Source organism: Bicyclus anynana, chromosome 14 (genome assembly GCF_947172395.1).
Source record: "Bicyclus anynana chromosome 14, ilBicAnyn1.1, whole genome shotgun sequence".
NCBI classification, from domain to species: domain Eukaryota; kingdom Metazoa; phylum Arthropoda; class Insecta; order Lepidoptera; family Nymphalidae; genus Bicyclus; species Bicyclus anynana.
In genome coordinates, this window is record NC_069096.1 from 2417113 (window position 1) to 2440056 (window position 22944).

Genomic DNA, 22944 nt, shown 5'->3' on the forward strand with positions numbered 1-22944 from the left:
AGTTGATGGTATATAAATGCAAAAAAAAATGATTTTTGTTAATTTTGTCCTCAAGTTTTAATAGACGAAGACACCCTACATATAAGTATAGATTTTGACACAAATTTTCATATGATTAAATACAAGTTTGTACAAATATATTCGGCTGAATATCACGAGATTTATACCTAAAGCCTAAGTTTACTGGATCATAAGTAAATTTACAACTGACAACTTTACCACATTGCAGCGACAGTAAGTGGACTAACATTGGATAGTTTCACAGCTTCCAGTAGTTGTTTTGTGGTCATTATTGAATGTTTGTGGTCATGTTGTCGCTAGTTAGTTGCTATGTGGTTGTGTTGATTGTTGTGGCTACTGCCTCCAATTGCACATTGTCACTTTAATTGGCTTGTGTTTGCTGTTATAAACACTGTTCAATATTTTATATAGGTTTGGGGGTATCCTTTTATATAGTCTCTTACAGTTTATTTTGTTTTTGGCACCGTCATCAAAACGATCAATAGAAAGGACATAGGTACGACGTTATTTTTCGCTTTTTAGAGTAATGCATCTTTGAAGTCGGTTAAATTTTTTTGTTAATTATTTTTAATTTTTAATTTTTGAACAGATAATAATTAACAAAATAATTAACAAAAATTTTTTAGTTAATTATTTTGTTAATTATTATCTGTTTGTAGAACTTTTTTTTTTTATTCTTTTATTCTTTACAAGTTAGCCCTTGACTACAATCTCACCTGATGGTAAGTGATGATGCAGTCTAAGATGAAAGCGGACTAACTTGTTAGGAGGAGGATGGAAATCCACACCCCTTTCGGTTTCTACACGGTATCGTACCGGAACGCTAAATCGCTTAGCGGTACGTCTTTGCCAGTAGGGTGGTAACTAGCCACGGCCGAAGCCTCCCACCAGCCAGACATGGACAAATTAAGAAATTCTCAATCTGCCCAGCTGGGGATCGAACCCAGGACCTCCGTTTTGTAAATCCACCGCGCAAACCACTGCGCCACGGAGGCCGTCTAGTCTAGTCTAGAACTAGCATAACTTTACTGTTTTGAAACCTCAAAAAATAAAACTATTACTATAATAATTTATTTATTTGCTTTAAACATGGGTTACGTTGGTTATAAATCAAATATACAAATTATGCGATCTGTAAATGGTCTTAAAAAATAACAAACTGTAGTGACCCTAAATGCCACAGTATGGGAAATTTCGTTCACCTAATTCAGTTATTTTAATTACGAATATATATACATAAATATTAATGTAAATAAACACAAAACTGTGCAAAAAATAATCTGAATTTAACTACACTGAGCACACACATGCTCAGTGGTGTAGTTAAATTCATATTTATTGATTATGAAACACGGCTAAAACTCACGAAATATTAGGTCGGAGTATGCCCGACTAGTTTCGAACCCATACGGGGCCCTTAGTCATGAGCTGGTTCTTGCATCGCAACACGATCCAAACTCTCCGGCATACTCCGACTTAATATCACGTGAGTTTTAGCCGTGTTTCATAATCAATTAATAATTAAATTCAGATTATTTTTTGCGGTGATTTTGTAGGAACGTAGCTTAAATATCTATTGAATAGTATAAAATCGTTGTGAAAAATAAAACAAAATGTATATTTAAGGGGGCTCCCATATAACAAACGTGATTTTTTGCCCTTTATAACTTCGATTTAGTCCGTGTGGAATTCTGTTTTTTACAAACCCCGAGGAAACCATTCATTTTTGATTGACGAACGGGTTAAAAAGTCCATGTGTTAATCTAGAGTAAAGTCTATTTTCATTCCAAATTTCAGCCAAATCGCTTCAGTAGTAGCGGCGTTAAAGATTAACAAACATCCAAACAAACATAGTGATAGCCCAGTAGATATGACCTCTGCCTGCGATTCCGGAGGGTGTGGGTTCGAATCCGGTCCAGGGCATGCACCTACAACTTTTCAGTTGTGTGCATTTTAAGAAATTAAATATCACGTGTCTCAATCGGTGAAGGAAAACATCGTGAGGAAACCTGCATACCAGAGAATTATCTTCATTCTCTGCGTGTGTGAAGTCTGCCAATCCGCATTGGGCCAGGGTGGTGGACTATTGGCCTAACCCCTCTCATTCTGCGAGGAGATTTGAACTCAGCAGCGAATATGGGTTTATGACTCAGACCAAATATAGAAGGACATGTATCGCACTCATGGTCATGAACAAAATTGTCTGTCATTTTCTGAAGAAAATGAGCTTAGATTTGATATATATTTTGTACTAAACTAGAAGTTTTTGCCCGTTTATTACACAATTCTATTACACAAAAAGGTATTTTTACGGAGCTCTTTAACCGACGAACACGATTACAACTATTAAACATCGATACTATACAGACAGCTTCTATAATCGCATTAAATCGTTGATCATATACTTTGACAGAAAGTAACGTTTAGCGAGGCAGGTCCTATACAATAATTGGTCTGAGGTTCATGATGATGATGATGAGGAAGAAGGATGGTATGGAACCCTTTGTGCGCGAGTCCGACTCGCAATTGGCCGGTACTTGATAAACTTTCTCATTCCCCAGACGTGGTCGTCGTGTATTCTTGCTGCAAATGGTAGTGCTTTGCTTCGTGCCGCACGCTGCGCTGGTGCTGCAGAACTGCACCATCATGGCGCAGCTGGCGCAGACCATCGACTCCTCACTGTTCCTAGACAGCGAGGTACGTTTACTAAGCTCTGGTTATGTTAGCTCAATAAGTTCAAAGTTTTTATTAAATACAAGCTTATATAATCCTAGAGGTTAAAAAAGCTTGGTATTGAATTGCACTATACGAGTATGTATTTAGTTCTAGATAGATTTGTAAAACGGTGATATACCGGTGATGAAATAAATAAACCCTGGCTGAGTTTGTTGTGGGCTCTTCTCGGATCATTTGGAACCCTCGTTACTTAAATTTTATGTTTTCGACCAACTATTTATTATCACCATCACACTAATATTATATGACAGTATCACACTATCACAGTATCACACTAATCACACTAATCACATCACACTATCACACTAATATTATAAAGGCGAAAGTTTGTGTAAGTATGTTTGTTCGTTGTTTACGCTGCCGCTACTGAAGCGATTTGGCTGAAATTTGGAATGGGACTAGATTTTACTCTGGATTAATACATAGGCTGCTTTTTACTGCTGAAATTACTTTGAGAATGCTTAAATCCCGGAAAACTATACAGTTCCTATGGGACAAGGTATAAACAATTGTGTCGGAAAAAGAAATTTACATTGTTACTAAACGTCTCGAATCACACCATGACATCTATATATATAAAAATCAATGCCACTTTTCGTTGTAATTCCATAACTCAAGAACGGGCTCACCTATCCAAACCAAATGCTTAGGATTTGGTCGGCATATTTAGTAGATGGTTTATGTGAAGTTTGCATAAAATCGGTCGAGCCGTTCCTCATTTGTCACATTTTTTGTCATAAATGAATTCAATAGAAAGTTTTTTCACAGAAACTTTTTTGAAGTTTTGTTGACAGGACAAGCACGTTGTTATGTCATTCATGCCGTCAATTCATTTTGGACGTGGTTTGATTAAATCATATTATCAGCGATAAATTTCTTTTCACATAATTGCATTTGCAGTGCATTCATACAAACGGTGAGTCCTGAATTTATGTGTACTTTTCTAAGTTGCCGTATATGATTTCACATGGCATCATATGCGACAGCTTCTTGGGAATTTGTTTTTTTTTTGTTCTAATTTTTTTTTTCGATTTTTAAGCGAAAACATATGTGCATACGGGAAAAATGCCACCAGCCAGACGAGCAAATATAGGTCGGCGAACGCGTAATGCAAATGATGTGGCATTACTAAGACGATCACAGACTGCAGATGAACGCGCACAAGCTAATGCATCGCAGCGTGAACGTAATGCACGCAATGGATTTGTTAACCCAGTACCTGTACTGAATCTTGCACGGCCATCACGAATACGTCGTGCTGTTTTGGCTGAAATGATGCGTGCTGCTTTTAATTACAACAGTCAGATTGATTATAGTATGTATGGATACATTGGAATGATGGACGCAATATGTCCACATTGTGATGCGGCTAACTTTCCAGGTGAAACGCCCGGCATGTGTTGTGCTAATGGCAAAGTGAGATTGCCAGCATTAGAAACTCCACCCGAACCATTGTATTCATTTATTTTTGGGACATCGCAAGCGTCGAAGCACTTTCTGAGTCATATTCAACAATACAATTCGGCATTTCAAATGACTTCTTTTGGTGCAACTAAAATTATTAGAGATAATTTTATGCCGACGTTTAAGGTAAATACTTCAACAGGATTATTCCATGTTTGTATCAATCTGAAGCATAAAGTATATTTAAAAAAAAACTGATATAAGATTTACCTAAAATTGTATACATGTTACAGATTCAGGGCCAGATTTATCATCAAGCTGGTTCGTTATTGCCATACCCCGACGCTGATCATCAATTTTTGCAAATTTATTTTATTGGTGATGAAAATCGTGAATTGGATCAACGTTGTGCAATTGTTTCGAATACAAGACGAGAAATTATTCGTGAGCTACAAAGGTTTTTCCATCAGCATAACGCATTAGTTCAATTGTTTAAAATTGCTCTCGATCGTATGCCAACTGATAATCACAAAATCGTAATAAGAGCTGATAGAACACCTTTTGGAGAGCATGCAAGGCGATTTAATGCACCAACAATTGATGAGGTTGCAATTGTAATTCTTGGTGATCAGTTTCAATCCCGTGATATTGTACTTCATCGTAGAAATGAGCAATTGCAACGTGTTTCGGAACTTCATCGTAGTTACGATGCATTACAGTACCCAATATTGCATTGGAAAGGTGACGATGGTTACCATATCAATATACCAATGATTGATCCACGAACAGGTAAATAATTGACCTATTTTTAGTGTGTTGACATTTCATTTCTACAACTTTCTAAAGTCACATTTTGTAATTATTTTCAGGTCTACATATACAGAAAAAAGTTAGTGCCATGAATTTTTATTCGTATCGATTGATGATTCGTCCACAAGAACAAAATTATATCTTAAAATGTGGTAAACTATATCATCAGTACATCGTTGATATGTATGCCAAAATAGAGACTGAACGTCTTAATTATATTCGTTTCAACCAAGCAAAATTAAGATCCGAAGAATATATTCATTTGCAAGATGCGATAGCGAATGATGCTAATGTTAATGACATCGGACGTTTAACTATATTGCCATCTTCGTATATTGGTAGCCCACGGCATATGAACGAATATGCACAAGACGCAATGTCTTATGTACGAAAATACGGTCGACCGGATCTGTTCATTACATTTACATGTAATCCGCAGTGGGATGACATCAAGAACAATTTATTTGAAGGCCAGTCGACAACTGATCGTCATGACATTACAGCACGTGTTTTTCGGCGAAAATTGAAAGCACTTATGGATTTAATTGTGAAATTACGTGTATTTGGAGAGGTGCGTTGCCATATGTACTCCATCGAATGGCAAAAAAGGGGATTGCCGCACGCACATATATTAATTTGGCTGGTAAATAAAATAACTCCGGATCAAATCGATAACGTTATATCAGGTGAAATTCCTGATCAAACTGTTGATCCTGAGTTATTTGATGTTGTCGTTAAAAACATGATACATGGTCCGTGCGGTGAACTAAATATGAATTCGCCATGTATGATTGATGGAAAGTGTTCGAAACGATACCCAAGACAATTGACTTCAGACACAATAACGGGCAATGACGGATATCCGTTGTATAGACGTAGATCACCTAATGATAATGGCAAAACGGCAACCATTAGAATGCGTAACCAGGACGTTGAAGTTGATAATCGTTGGGTGGTTCCGTATTGTCCATTATTATCGAAAATATTCAAGGCTCATATAAATGTGGAGTATTGTAATTCAGTCAAATCCATTAAATATATTTGCAAGTATGTAAATAAAGGGAGCGATATGGCTGTTTTCGGTGTAGCTGGTGATAATAGAAATGATGAAATTACTCAGTATCAACTGGGGCGCTATATTAGTAGTAATGAAGCTGTCTGGAGGATTCTGTCGTTTCCAATGCACGAAAGACATCCTGTGGTTGTTCACTTAGCTGTGCATCTTGAGAATGGCCAACGTATTTATTTTAATGAAGCAAATGCATTGGAAAGAGCAGCACACCCACCAGCGACTACGTTGACAGCTTTTTTCAAATTATGCGAAACTGATACATTTGCTAGAAATTTGTTATATTCCGAAGTGCCTCAGTACTATACATGGAATGTGTCTTCAAAAAAATTTCAAAGACGTAAACAAGGAACAGCAGTCGATGGGCATTCAGGCATTTTCAAAAAAGATGCAATTGGGAGAATGTATACAGTACATCCAAACAATGCTGAGTGTTTTTATTTGCGATTGCTATTAGTTAACGTCAATGGCCCAAAATCATTTCAAGAATTAAGGACAGTCGACGGTCATTTGTGTCAAACATATCGTGAAGCATGTCAACTCTTGCATTTGTTGGAGGATGATGCACATTGGGATTCAACACTTAATGATGCATCTACGTCAGCTCATCCACAACAAATACGAATGCTATTTGCCATTATATTATCGACATGTATGCCATCAAATCCACTTGAATTATGGAACAAATATAAAAATTATATGGCAGAAGATATTTTAATTCGTATGCGTCATCATGCAAGAAATCCTGATTTGTTGATTACCTTGGAAATGTGCAACGAAGCTTTGATAATAATTGAAGATATATGTCTAACGATTGCAAATAAAGCATTAGTACAATTGGGTATGACCGCACCAAATCGTCCCATGCATGATTTGTTTGATCGTGAATTGCAACGTGAGCAGGAATTCAACTGTAATGATTTGCGTTTATTTGTACAATCGAATATAACCAAATTAAATATTCAGCAAAAACATGTATATGATACAATCATGCAAGCCGTTTCCAATAATGCAGGTGGATTATATTTTTTGGATGCACCTGGTGGCACAGGTAAAACGTTCGTTATATCATTGATTTTAGCGACTATTCGATCAGATCAGAAAATTGCACTAGCACTTGCATCTTCGGGAATTGCTGCTACATTATTAGAAGGTGGTCGGACCGCACACTCTGCATTAAAATTGCCATTGAATGTACAGGTGATTGAAACTCCAACTTGCAATATATCGAGAAATTCTGCTATGGCAAAAGTTCTGCGATTAACGTCAATTATTTTATGGGATGAGTGTACAATGGCGAATAAAAAATCACTAGAAGCATTCAATCGAACAATGCAAGATTTACGTGGTAATCAACAGCTTTTTGGTGGTGCTTTGATATTACTTTCAGGGGATTTTCGTCAAACATTGCCTGTCATTCCTCGATCAACTCCTGCTGATGAAATAAATGCCTGCTTGAAGTCATCAGTTCTTTGGAGATATCTACAAAAATTGACACTAAACATTAATATGCGTGTTCACCTACAAAATGATCCAGCTGCCCATGAGTTCTCAAAACAATTGTTAGAAATTGGTGACGGCAAAATACAAATCGACAGAACCAACGGATTGATCGCTGTACCGAACAATTTTTGTACAATTGCGCAATCGATAGATGAATTGATTGAATGTGTTTTTCCGAATATTGTTCAGAATTACAGAAATCATGATTGGTTGACAGAACGCGCCATTTTAGCACCGAAAAACATTCATGTCAATGCAATTAATTTTCAAATTCAAGCGAAACTGCCAGGCGTAGTCACGAAATATAAATCAATTGACAGTGTTATGAATCAAGATGAGGCAATGAATTATCCAATTGAATTTTTAAATTCATTGGAGCCGGCTGGTATGCCACCGCATTGCTTGAATCTGAAAGTTGGTTCTTCGATTATATTATTGCGAAATATTAATCCACCAAAACTGTGTAACGGAACAAGATTGGCAGTGAAAAAGTTATTGCCAAATTTGATTGAAGCTACGATCTTAACTGGTAAATCAAAAGGAGAAGTTGTTTTGATACCGCGTATACCTATGATTCCAACTGATATGCCTTTTGAGTTCAAACGTTTACAATATCCTGTGCGTTTATCATTTGCGATGTCCATCAACAAGGCCCAAGGTCAAACACTTCACGTTTGTGGTGTGAATTTGGAGGAACATTGTTTTTCACATGGCCAGTTATATGTTGCCTGTTCCAGAGTCGGTACCCCCAGCCGTTTGTTTATTTATGCTCAAAATGGAAAAACAAAAAATATTGTTTATCCAAATGTTTTGGATTAAGTGTGTTGTAAATAGCTAGCAATTGATTTCGATTTTAAATAAAATATTTTTTTGATTAAATAAATGAATTTGATGTTCCGATTTGTTTATTTTATTTCACTTTATACGTAGCGAAGCACGTACCGGGCCGCTAGTCACTCTATAAAGGCGAAAGTTTCTGTGTTGTAATTTTTAATAAACGACAGAGCTATGGGTTAATAAAATTAATAAAAAAGACTGTAACGTACGCTTTAAATGAAAACCTACACCATTTTTAAGTTTACAGTTTAAATTAAATTACCTGTACGTGTACTTATTTTTCGCGGGTAACACCGCGGGGCGCAGCTAGTTATTTAATAATATTATCACCTGACGTTTCGAAAGTGCTTGTACATTAAGCCTAATTGAAATAAATGAATTTTGAATTTGAATTTGTATATGGCATATGACTCTCATCTTATCAACATGAAGTTAAAGTCAAAGTCAATATTAATTTATGTAAATTAGTTTACAAGCACTTAAGAACGCGTCAAGTTATGTCAAGATTTAATAATGGTGATAATTAGTCGAAAACTTAAAATATGATTATGATTATGATGACAGTTTTTAGAGTTCTGTAGTCCACAAGAAATCCTTACAGTTTCGCCATGTCCGTCTGTCCGTCCATCCGTCCGTTTAGCGCAGAGACTTTTACTATTAAAAAGCTTTAATTTAGCTTCAGTATGAACATTAAAAATATGAACGATGTCATAAAACTAAAATCTTGAAAAATATTTTTTAGGGTACCTCTCCTACATGTAAAATGGGGATGATTTTTTTTACTCGTTTTACTTATACAATTGGATAGGTCTTTAAAAGTTATGAAAGGCCTTCTATCACTATTTTTCGATTAAGAGATCCGTTTCTAAAATATTAACATTTTACGTGCTGGTTTTCGTTAGATTCAAGTGTCTACCAGCTAAACGGTTGTTTACGGATACGTGAAAAAATTACACGGAACCCTCACTGCGTGTGGCCCGACACGCACTTAGCCGGTTTTTTTAAATTTCATATAAATTAAAAGTTTGCATACTCACTAACTTGTAAAGAATAACAAAAAGGCTACTCGTAATGGTGAAGCAATTTTGTAGAAGTAACAGGGTATCTGCGATCATTACTTTCGGAGCTACAGGGATTTAAAGGGTCAATTTTGCGGCGCTGCCTTTAAATACATTTTGTTTGCATACAATTTTATAAGTGTTTATATATGTAGTAAATAAATTATTTATGATATAATCTGCTATCATAGCACCCATAACTACTATGCTATGCCGTAGCCTACGAATTAATTTATTTGAGGGATGTGTGTATTGTTTAAATATATTTATTATGTCAAATATATTATTAACATATTGTATGTGTTGAGATACCAGGTAAACAAAACACACAGGTGTTTCTAAGATTAATTGTTCATTTCGCTTTCGGATGAAATCTGAAACTTCTTACCTAGTATAGTATTGTTTTGTAAATGGTGTTAACCGTGGCACGAGCGTTGGGAAACTTGGCAAGATTGTTAACTCGGATTTTTAATACAATAACACCTACCTCTTGGCAGCAAATTGGCATAAAAAGTTTCAATTATCCACGTACCTGGCTTGCAGGCTTTTAATTAAAATCGTAAAGTTTTATCTCGAGTTTTTAGCCATTAAGGGGTATAGGTACTCTGCATAACATTTCTGAAGACTAATCTAAGGCCCCTCGCACACGGCGTCGTACCATAAGCGTATCGTGAGACATACGAGTACCTACGTAAGACGAGAAGAATACCAATACTTATACCTACATAATATATTTTCAAACAAGTCCGCAGAGCGCAGACGAAGCATTATTGGAGAGTATCTTATGAGATTTACTCGTATATTGTTATTACGGTACCGGCGTAGCGGACTTGGATAAAAAAGAAAGATGAGAAAATACTTATTTTTACTCCCTTTTTGTAATATAGTTATAAACCCCCAAACCATATCACAAAGCTTTTAATTCCTACAGGTAGTTTGAATGTTCATTACCACACGGGTTAACCGTGCTACAATTCTTTTTTTTTTTAAATTTTTATATAGCTCCATGGCATTGGTTACAAAAATTAAAAGGCCACGCTAATAAAAAATCGAGAAGGCCATGTCCAACGCCAATAATTATAAATTATTTAGCAAGTTTTGTTATATCTTTTATTTATTTTCTTATCATGGTTGTAGAAAAGTATTATGTGTCATTGCACGTAATTAGCAATTGTATCACTCGTGCTGTAAAAGACAACAATATACAACAAAAAAATATTACATGACAGTGGCATAAAGATTTATATATGAAGATCTCTAAAAAGGGGTTCTGATAAAGTTATAAGGTTCTTGAAAGTGGTTGTAACTTGTGAGTATTCCGTGTTCTAAACAATCATTCACTAATAGGAAAGGTGTAGAAAAAAATCAGCAGAAATATCGTCAAAAGTGAAGTGAAATGATGAGTTTTATAGAAAAAAAATTCTCAACGATACGTTTACGAGACGTCTACGCTTACGACCCGTGTGCAAAGAGCCTAAAGTTTTCAACTTTTCTTACGCACGTAGCATGATTAAAACCCGTATTCATTATACGGATTAATCTAAAGCTTTTCAACTTTTCAAAGTTGCCATGGAAAAGGTACGACAGAATTAAAACGATTACTATCAATTTATGTTAATCTCAAAGAGATGGAAGATTTCGAATTTAAATAGAATTATGTAATTTATCAAGAACTCCGAGATCACAAGAAAAAGAAAAATAAATCCGACAAGTAAATCTAATTAACTTGTGGTTAACTATGTTATGAAAATTAATTTGGTTTTTTTTTATAACATTTTTTGCGCAGTGATATGCGCGGTGGATTTACAAGACGGAGGTCCTGGGTTCGATCACCGGCTGGGCTGATTGAGATTTTCTTAATTGGCGGGAGGCTTGTGGGGCTGGCTGGTGGGAAGACGTGCCGCCAAGCGATTTAGCGTTCCGGTACGATGTCGCGTAGAAACTGAAAGGGGTGCGGATTTTAATTTTTCCCAACAAGTTAGCCCGCTTCCATCTTAGATTGCATCATCATTATCAGTCGATGGACATCCACTGCTGGACATAGGTCTCTTGTATAGACCTTCAAATATCACGGTCTCGGGCCGCTAGCATCCAATGGCTCTCTGGAACCTGCTTGATGTCCTCGGTCCATCTAGGGGGGTCAACCAACACTGCGCTTTCTGGTACGGTGTCGCTATTTCATCTCCTTGAGACCTCATCGTCCGTCGCTCGATCTTCGATATATGCGCCCTTCCCGTTGCCTCTTCAACTTCATGACTCGCTTAGCTATGTCGGTGACTTTGATTCTTCTGTGGATACTCATTTCTATCACGCAGAGAAACTCCAAGCATAGCTCGCTCCATCGCCCGATGAGTGACTCTGAGCCTTCTTATAAGACCCATAGTTAGCGACCAAGTCTCAAATCCATAGGTCATCACTGGTAACAAGCACTGCTCGAAGACTTTCGTTTTCTAACAGTAAGTTAATATTACTTTCTTAATTCGTCAGTAAAATGAAAATTACCTTTGAAAATTTAAAGCAAATAGTATGCACCGAGATAAGAAAAGCCGGAAAAGCAACACTGAAAATTTCTTTGCACGCCGATACTTTCAATTTTGTACGGCTACCTCGTTTTATACTTTTTTAGGTTTGAACCAAGATACATATAACAAAACGGGGGTTGATTGAAACACCATGAACCATGAACTGTTCATAAAATTTCAGTTTTTTTTTATTCTCTACAAGTTAGCTCTTGACTACAAACTCACCGATTGACACAATCTCACGTATTCGCATCGCATCAAACGTATTTTTTATTTTACGGTAGATTCGTGCAATCCGTACTATACGATGCGTCCGATACGTACGGTGCGGATTTGTAGACCTAACCATAAACAGGCGTTCTGTTCTATTATAATATTGAAAGCGATTTTTATGTTAAACGGAATTTGCAAAGATCAGATCAGAATACATAATTAGATTATTTGCGCTGAAAGATGCCGCGAGATCGGAATGCTTGATATTACAAAACTTTGCAATTTGATAACGTCGTGCCAACATTTCTCACGAATGCTCCGTAGAGGAATAAAAAGTTTGTTATTATGTTAATTTTTGGCTGGCTCATTCACTAATTTGGTGGTTATTCATCATCATTATCATTATCAACCGAAGATATATATATAGAATGGAAATGACACCACGGTCTCGAGCCGCCGGCATCCAGCGGTTCCTTGTAATCCACTTGATGTCCTCGGTCCATTTAGTAACAACCTATTAAAATGAACATCGAATCAGCTGAGAAATGTCATCTACCTACTGTATGATATCCACCAAGGGTTTTCAGTAGGCACCGGATGACATTTGTTACATATAATCTCAATTTCGTACGAGTAATGTTAACTAATATACGTCAGTTAGTGAATTAGCCTGCTGTATTTGTGTTGTAAAGTGTGTATGAAGATATTTAGCAGATTTTTAGTTGTAGCAGTTCGAAAATCTAATAGAAATTGCGGTCTCAAGGTGCCGGAATGGCGACCCACACCGGTAAGGGCAGTGTTGGGTGACCACTAGGTGGATCAATGACATTATGCGAACCGCTGAGAGCTTGCGGCTTTCTTTGGGAGTTTGGAAGTCCTTCTAGAGGTTTATGTCCAGCAGTAGACGTTCACAGACTTATACCGACGATGACGAAAAGTATAGAGGTTTGACACTTGCACTATACTTGTATATATTACTTGTATATATGATATCGTTTAGTGTGGTGTTATATACTCTCCACTACCGGTGTATATATACACAAACACTACAGAGTTGATACACGGATTTGCTTGTTATCCCAAAAAGGAACATTTGATCATTATCTACAGCACGCCCGTGTCGGGACTTCGTTCGCAGGAAATTATATTTTCACAAATCCCAAAGGAACCATGAATTTTTCCCTAAGATAAAACTACCGTTTACTAAAATCTACCACTAACTTATACTTAGTTAAAAAATCGGCTCCTATTATAGGCTGTCTAACGTCAGCAACTATAAATGTCCACCGAAATGCTCTCCTTAACTTTAAATTTAATACTAAACTATGCAACCCAAATGTCTTAATAGGTGTACCGTTCGCGGCATACAGTCTATAGTCCTCGCACGCTCTATTTTTCTCGCGCACTGCCCACCGGGGTAACACTGACACATTAGCACCACTATCTATTAAAAAACGTAATTTACTGTTTTCGTCAGTTATACACAAGCGGTAATTTATCAACGGGTCACAGCCTCCCGCCGCAGACAGGACCGAAGCTAGTTTTCCGCACTGCCAGTAGGCTGGTTCGATGTCTTCCACGTACACGGTTGAACACATTTGTGTGCTCGGGCTCTAAACTTATAGTGGTAGTAGCAAAGCCAGTCTGGATCTGCCGGTGTCCTCTTCCTGCTACCGCTAGTGTTGCGCGTACGTGGCGCGCCGTGTGACCGTGATCGGCTTCTCCCACCGCTACGCTGGGAATTTTCAATTTTTCTTAGTCGTTCGCCCAGCTTGTGGATCTCCGCTATGACATCTGGAGAATCACTCCTTGCACTCCGTACTGCGGCCACCCCCTGTATAGGCATTGCATTTTCTGTCACCTTGTCTGCCATTCTGGCCAAAGCGTTAATATCGCTTAAACCTGATGCCGTGAGTATTCCTCTCACCCATCCCGGCAAATGGTTTTGCCAAAGGATGGTAAGGGTTTCATCTGTAACTTTGCCACTTGCCAGCTCTTGCATTTTCCTCAGCAACTGCGATGGCTTCTGGTCGCCAAGCTCCATTTCAGATATCAATTTTTGTACCTTTCTATTTTCTGACTCCTCATAAATGTCAAGTAATCTTGTTTTTAATGTATCATATTTACCATTTTCCGGCTGTTTGACTAATATGTCTGTCACTTGTTGTATAACGTCTTTTCCTAATTTCGATATGACAAACTGAAATTTTGCCTCGTCAGACATCTTCTGCGGGTGTAGCACTGCCTCCGCCTGTATGAACCAGTGTCGCGGCAAATCCGTCCAAAATTCAGGAATTCTCGCCGATACAGACACGCCGGAAACTGACACCTCTGGTTGAGCCATTTTAAATTCCAATGTGTGAGTCGTTACGTGTTGCTACCCGTGCAAAATAACCGCTAATAAAACCGAGTCGGGTCACCACTTTTGTATCACTTTAGTACTATTTGGATACTTATATATTGGGGTTTGAGTAAGGTATGTCGTGTCCCGGGTAGCGGTTATGGGTGATAAATAATAGTAGGCTCAACTGATAAAACACTTATATTGACTATCAGTTACAACGGTTAGGTAACGACTGGCGACAAACCGCCCGTATTGACTTCGTCATAATTACGAAAATGCTTAAGTAGCATTTTTCATTTACAATCTATGTGTGTGTGACCACCACAGTAGCATACTTTCTGCTATGAGGAACCATTTATTATTCAGCAAAATTTATCATTTAAATGGGTTCAGGAATTTAGCCGTGAAATGTTAAAAGACAGACTTTCGTATTCAAATAGAACGGATTAGCATCGATGGATTATATCTTTGTGTGTCAATCTATATTGTGTGTGTTTGTGTGTATAATATAAAATTAATGGCATATTTGTTACAAATGGTTTATGATCCGGCTTAAGAAATATATACCCTCATCTGCTATTTATTAGGTAAGAATTAAATGATAGATAATATTCACAGTTTCACATTGCAAATAGGTTGCACAATTAAATTGCGGCCAGATACATTTTTCATAGAAAATCTAGCAAACGAACTAGATCAAAGGTAACTTATCATAGTAAAATTAAGAATAAAATAAGCTTTTATTTGACATATTAGGCAACTAGATAGCTGATCTTTTAACTAGTGTACCTACTATTTTTTTATTAACGGAAAGTAGATTAAATAAATTTAATTAAAAATTCAAACATGTATCAGGCGGCAGTTTTATTTTCGATGTGTCAATGTGAATATTTTCTGTCATTTATTTCACCCAAATAAATAACAGATGAGTGTATAAATTGTTTATGCCGGATCTCGTACTATAAATAACTGAGGGTTAGTTAAATATTCAACAAGTGACGTTTGTTGTAGGTAAACAGAACACTCTCCCTGGGGGAGATGATCCTTGCGATAGAGCGCGAGCGCCTCTCCGTGTCCCGGCACTTGTCTGAGCCCGTGTCAGCAAACGTCCTGAATAAGTAAGTTGCTTAACTGAGATTTATACTGATGTATGCACAAAGCGAATGATGTACAAACAAACTGTATTTAATACATATATTGAAACAAAAAAGCGTTGTAAGTGTTTGGGTACTCAATAATGGCAGGCGTCCACAGATCCGCATCGTACGTATCGCATCGGATCAAAACGGAGTTTTAATTTTATCTATACTTATAAAAAAACTGGTCGAATTCTATACATTTATTCGCAATTTGAGATTTTACTTATACCATTTGAAACAACAAACGTTAGCGTGGCATAACGGATGACAGCGCCATCTAGAATCTTTAATATTCAACCCTTAAAGTGGTGAATTAGGGCTTAAAAGTTTACATTGATTTCCACGCGGACGAAGTCGCGGGCGTCCGCTAGTAATATTATAAAGCTGAAGAGTTTGTTTGTTTGTTTAATTGAACGCGTTAATCTCAGGAACTACTGGTCCGATTTGAAAAATTCTTTCAGTGTTAGATAGCCCATTTATCGAGGAAGGCTATAGGCTATATAATATCCCCGTATTCCGTTCGATGCGATACGTACGATGTGGATCAGTGGACGCAACTGTATGACTTTCTAAACAAAGAATACTTCCGTTTATAAGGATAAAATCTGTTCGATGCAATGAGCCCGATACGCATGGTCCGTATTCGGATGGATGTTTGTTACGATGTTGGATGTTGACTTTATACGCGTGAATCACATTTTTAGTTTTAGCATATATTTTTTTTTATTTTCGGGATAAAAAAAGAGTTGTGAATAAAATATTGATTTTTTTAATTAAATATAAAAAAGGGGACTAAATACATTCATTTCATTCACAAGGAAATTCATGGCGCCTATTGGTAGGCGTCCTCATATCCGCATCGTACGCATGGGACGCATCGCATCAAACGGTACATAAAATCCGATCCATATTCGATGCGGATCAGTGGACGCTTACGTTACAAACTTCGGCACGTCCGATAACAAATTGCCATGAATATTACAAGTAAACGAATAAATATTTTACGTGTGGGCTCAAGGACTATATACCCCACCTATGTACCAAACACAGCTAGAATTTAATAATATATCAAAGTGGCTAAAACAAACAGTACCTTTTGGTGCGGGGATAGGGCCTGGTGTCTTTCAACTGATTGAAGAAAAGATTTTTTACCCACTGCGTGCCTTAGTCCCCACATTGTCTCATTATCTAATTACAACCTAACACAATTATATTCTCATAATTATGTGCATATTATCATAATGTGGAGAAAAAAAATCTTATTATTTCATTATTTATTATTCTTAGAATTATGTTTATGTGACTTACGTACACTTTATATTTACACCACAATAAAAGAATAAGTAAAACATTAAACTCAGTATGAATAGAGTAGAATACAAAAGGCAGCTTTATTAGTGATCTCTACCAGGCAACCTTACAACTTTTATTGCAAGTTTATGTCGAACTACAAGACTCCCCGCTTTTTCACCCGCGAACTTCCTATTATTATCGGAATAGACTTTGTTATTTGGTACAGATTTTATGGCCTCCGTGGCGCAGTGGTATACGCAGTGAATTTACAAGACCTGGTCTTAATTGGCCCAGGTCTGGCTGGTGGGAGGTTTAGGCCGTGGCTAGTTAATATACGCGCAAATACGTACTGCCAAGAGATTTAGCGATCCGGTACCATGTCGTGTAGAAACCGAAAGGGGTGTGGATTTTCACCCAACTCCTAACAAGTTAACCCACTTCCATCTTAGATTGCATCATCACTTACCATCAGGTGAGATTACATGCAAGGGTTAACAGGTTGATAATAAAGACCAAAATAGAGAATAGACTAGTAGCAGTCTAATTCACTAATTTGACGTTTGTTAGTTGATATCTACGAAATTGTTTCTATGTGTTAGATTTTTAATTATATATACATTAGATAACATATAAAAACTCATTTATTGAGATATATGTATATTTTAATCTCAAAAAAAAAAAATAAAAAAAAATTGAAATAGGGTACCTAATAAAATATTTGGAATACAGTTTAATTATTTCAGGTTGTGCTTTTATTTCGATTTCAACTTATGTAACAAATGTTATCCTGTGCCTACTGATGGATATCATACAGTAGATAGATAACGTTTCACAATTGATTTGATATTATGTTTATTTTACTAGATTGATAATATAGAAAAAAATAAGTAAATAGGCCCACAGATAAAAAATTTCAATCACGTTTCAAAGAAAAACGTTTCCCTTTTTATGTGACAAATTATTTTTATTTTCTTCTTTGAAACAAAATTGGAGTTCGCCGTTCCAATACCATTTAATAAATGAACTTTTATTTAGGACTTTTGCAAGCAAATTATTATTTCCTCGACCATCTTTGAGGGCTTCAATTAAAATATTTATGTAATGGACTTACTGCCTCGATGATTCAATGGTTAGCTTTTCGTTCGGATCTTGCGGGTTCGAGACCCGGGTTGGCAAGATAAATTTGAGGGTCTCTTTTCTTTTAAAAAACACACCACGCTGTTCTATGCGGGTTGGCGGGCTGAAGATAAAAATGTTAAACTATTTTAACGATCATTATTATAGCAATTTCGTTCGTAACATTCCCGATGGTCCGCGCGGGCCGGGAGGGAGGTAGCGATGCCCCGCGCACTCGAATTCACACCCGCGCAAACTTTTCCCCCCGTTGCCCGCATATCATGGGAGCTATACATGTTAGTGATAATGACAAGGGCTGATAGTTTAACGTGTTCTCCGGCACGGGGATGAAGTCGTAATATCACCAAATTCCCCACTCCGGGTTCAAAAAATTTACAGAAAGTTGAGTTTCACAGCTCGTTTCGGGGTTCAAACCAAGCACCTCGTGATCGGAAGCCACATAGGACAACCACTGAACCAAAAAGGTAGTTGTAGGTACTTATGTATTACTAAAATACTAAAGGTACCTACTGTTACACATGCTATAAAATAGCATGCTAAAACGTGCTATTAAGTATGCTCCATTCGAGCATGCTTATCATCAGTTTACATTTGGTAGCAATAAGCATGCTATTTTTAAGTATGCTCCTGTATAAGCATACTCAAAGCAAATATTCCAATTACACATGCTAATTTTTATTTATCGCTCTCTGTCTATAGTATCGTGTTAGACAGGGAGAGATGAAGGTGAAGAGGATACAGAATAGCAATGCTGATCGACTAGCATACTCAATAACCGCGCAGGTGAAAACGCGTTTGCTACTAATGTACAAACAATGGGGAGGATGACTAGGTTTGAATATATTGATTTTTATGATAGATTCGGGTAAATAAGGTCAATGTTAACTAATTTATACATAAAAAACAAAGATTGTCTGGATATTTGCAAAATAAATAAGATTATAAAATTTCAAAATCTATTAATTTTTTTTATCGTAATTAGATGAAAATTCATACAGTTTTAGCTTCCTTACATTAAATGTAACATTTTTCTATAAATGAACTATAAACATAAACGCACAAATAACAATATTAGTAATTTTGTTTGAACGCCCATACAAACCTAACGATCAGCGAGCCAACGACGTCACTAAATCGTGCCATTTTGTATGGAGCTTTTTTCAGGGATCCGCGGCAGCGCCGCAAATCTGACCCTTTAAATCCCTGTAGCTCCGAAAGTAATGATCGCAGATACCCTGTTGCTTTTACAAAATTGCTTTGCTATTAGTATACTCTTAATTTATATACAATTTAAAAAACTGTCATCATCCCTATTGGACAGCGCCCTATCGGATATCGTTAAGATCCTTTAATACACAGTCCTTTAGTGTGCGCTGTTCTAAAAGCAAATAACCTATCTATTTTTGGGTTTATTTCAATTCCAGGGGCACGCTCGAGCAAATATTTGCCGCAACGGACCGGTGGGTGGGTGACAATCAGTCCCTCGTGCCTGATCTACTGAAAATGTCATTATAGTGAGTACTTCGCTCTATTTATGGTCCCGTAAAACCCATTGGTGTAAATTTTCTGAACACAGTGTAGATATATCAGTCGTATCACATCTTGCAAAGGAATATACAGGATGCTCGGGAGTATTACCCATAGCTCTGGGATTGTATTCTTCGTCGTTATCAACTCATATTCAGCCCACTACTGAAGCTTGAGTCTCCTCTCAGAATGAGAGGGGTTAGGCGAATAGTCCACCACGCTGAAAATGTCGTATTCAAGTTATTCAATATCAAAGGTCACGAAATTATTTTTTTTGTGATTTTCTACAGGTTCAAAATAAATATACTTTAACAATCGTGTTATAAAAATGCCAGAGCAAGCGGTGACAAATTTTGTTTCGAAAGTTTTTCATAGTTCCAACATTTTTTGATAGAGTGGGCAGAGAGCTTTCTTTTATTTTCCACTATTCAGAGAAATATGAGACGCCGACTTATAGAGAAATGCTTTCTATGAATGGGCTGTACGACCCACTTCAGCGCCCACATGGACAGTGTTTTATCTAGCGTTACCTAGGCAACCCTTGATACAGCCTAGAGAATAGGAACTATGTGTTTTTATTTTCAAGGTTCCCTAATAAAATCTTCGGTTCCCTACTATTGAATTTAATTCGATTGCAGTAAGTAAGCAGGGATGATAAATTTATTTTTATTATTGGGTAAATAAGGTCAATTAATTAATACATACACTAAGATTTGTTACATCCAACATTCCTCAGTGCCTGAAGACGAAAGTTTTCGAATAGTGCGTATTGCCAGTGATGACTTACGGATCCGAGGATCGCTAATTGTGGCTCATAGGAAGGCTCAAAGATCGAATCAGGAATGAGGAGATCCGCAGAAGAACCAAAGTCATTGACGTAGCTCAGCGAGTCGCGAAGCTGGCAATGGGCAGGGCACATAGTTCGAAGTGCCGATTGACATTGGGGTCACAAGGTGCTGGAACGGCAACCCCGCACCGGAAAGCGCAATGTTGATCGACCCCGTCTAGGTGGATTGAAGACATTAAGCGGGTTGTAGCCACTAACGTCTCGAGACCGTATTGATTGGAAGTCAATGCAAGAGGCCTATGTCCAGCAGTGTCCATTGGCTGATGCAACTCGAAATTAATTAAACGGATTTTCATGCGGTTTTCACCTATATATTCATGAGGAAGATAGAAAGAGGAGTTTGCGTAAATGGGTTGCAAGACGATAAATGTTGGGAGTATCGGAAATAAAATCATACCGCATGGGAGCGAAAACGGTGCCTAATCTAATCCTGTCGAATAGTTCAAGATATAATAAGTAAAACAAAACATTATATCTAGTAAGAAATGGTCATGTGCCAACAATAAAAGTTTTTTTTCGCGGGAGTCTACAAGTATTAAATAAAATAGAACATCTTTAGTTCTTCAGTAGGTTAAGTTTGTTCCTCAAACCAATTTATCATTTCGTTAGAACAATGTTCAGTGCTTTCATAGCTTAAGAAAACTTTCAGTATTATAAATCATTCTCAATATTGTACGAATCCCTCAGTGCGCGCTCGTGCGACTTAAAAACGGCTGTTTTTTATGAGTTATTAGTGCAAAATGCTATACAGGTACTTTTTACCCGACTGCAAGAAGGGTTATGTTTTTCGCGCGTATCTTGTATGTATGTTTGTATGTAAGTATGTAATATTATTTATTACCTCATATCTTCCAAACCACTGAACGGATTTACGTAATTAGGATATTGTTAAATTTGTCTCAATAACCCAAGTGTTCTTAGATAGGTGAAACTAAAAAAAAATAACAAGACTGTGAGACGCTATAGATTCGAAAAATTTTTTTTTTCTAATATTGCAATATGGGTATCAAATTCAAGAACTTTTTGTGAGGATTCTAAAATGGTATATCATGTCCATGTTTAAAAAAAACTACAATTAGAAAAACGTTATTTATTAGTTGTCTGTACAAAATACGCGAAGCGGATGACTATAGGTGCGAGCAGGTTTGTGGAGTGAAGTTATAAATAGACTAAATTAAATATATTGATTATAAAAATCGGCTAAGTCGGATTCGCCCACCAAGCGTTCTGTAGATTTTTTTAAATTTTTGCTTAACCTCGGTTGGACGTATAAATTATCGTACTTTGTAATAAACGTAATAAATAAATCCGAAATTAACCATCTATCGTAACTAAAAAGTGTGAAATAAATAAATTAATTAAACAAATAAAAAAACCCGACTGTATAAAGTATAAAAAAACTGAAAAGAAAAAAACAAGCTCAGTCCAGAAGTGTAGAAAGCAATTAGAAAACAGTCGGGACCTATTAAATATTGTAGAAGAAAATCATTCTATCCAATATCTAAGGTCCCGATTAATATACGTAAAGGCAGTTGAAGAAATATTTATAGATTTATAGCTTAGTAGATTTTATTCATATTATTATATGAGTAATATTAAACTCTAATTACGAAAATATGTTTTCAAATTACATGCAGCGACTTTAGGGAGGAAGTATTGAATGAATTGTAAGTTATCCAGCATTATTCATCTTCTAAATTAGGTATATTACATAATTAATCAACAATATATAAAGACTTCTTGGTATAATTTAAATTTAATTTACTATTAAATTGATTAATAGAAATATAAATATTATTATAGCTTGGCGAGTTCGTTTATGACACTCCCATGATATGCGGGTGACGGGAGGGGTGTAAAGTCGTGCGCTCGGGGCACTGGAAAGGACTGCTCGAGTATGAAGTCGTGCGCGTGGTGCATCGCTACCACCCTCCCGGCCCACGCGGACCATCACTACTACCCTCCCGGCCCACGCAGACCATCGGGAGTGTTACGAAGTTGCCAAGTTATAATTAGGGGAGATCAGTAACAACAGCAGAGATTTTAAAATATAATAAATTTATTAATACATTGTACCTATTTATTACAGGAATAAGAAAAGTGAATCAATGAGAAGGATTTCTATCTACCAACAAATAAATAATATGCTGCTCAACTATATGATGAGAAATGTAAGATCTACAAAATCGCCGTTATGGAGGTAGGCTTTTAGTTTTTTATATCTACATTCTATATATATATCTACTTAAATAAAACTGGTCGAATTATATACATTTATTCACAATTTGAGATTTTACTTATACCATTTGTAACAACAAAAGTTAGCGTGGCATAACGGACGACAGCGCCATCTAGAATCTATACTTATAATACGAATTCTGTACATTTTGTACATTCTGTACATTGACGATATTTTGAAAATTTTTGTTGAAGGGCATTATAATTTTTTTTTCGATTTTTTGTCTGTCTGTCTGTCTGACTGTC

At 36.7% G+C, this 22944-nt stretch overlaps 2 protein-coding genes across 2 annotated transcripts in view; both read left to right on the top strand.

Annotated features, from left to right (window-relative positions):
• LOC112057875 (uncharacterized) overlaps positions 1-22944 on the top strand; it is a 65944-nt gene that overhangs the window by 33048 nt on the left and 9952 nt on the right. The window contains exons 3-7 of the mRNA XM_052885298.1: positions 2583-2718; positions 15529-15635; positions 19511-19600; positions 22098-22127; positions 22550-22660. Of these exons, the coding sequence (XP_052741258.1) occupies positions 2583-2718; positions 15529-15635; positions 19511-19600; positions 22098-22127; positions 22550-22660 (474 nt within the window). The remainder of the gene's footprint in view (positions 1-2582; positions 2719-15528; positions 15636-19510; positions 19601-22097; positions 22128-22549; positions 22661-22944) is intronic.
• LOC128198708 (uncharacterized) lies at positions 4355-8440 on the top strand. The gene is made up of 2 exons (XM_052885296.1): positions 4355-4950; positions 5031-8440. The coding sequence occupies exons 1-2, from the start codon at positions 4446-4448 to the stop codon at positions 8360-8362; spliced, it is 3837 nt and encodes a 1278-aa protein (XP_052741256.1). The 5' UTR covers positions 4355-4445; the 3' UTR covers positions 8363-8440.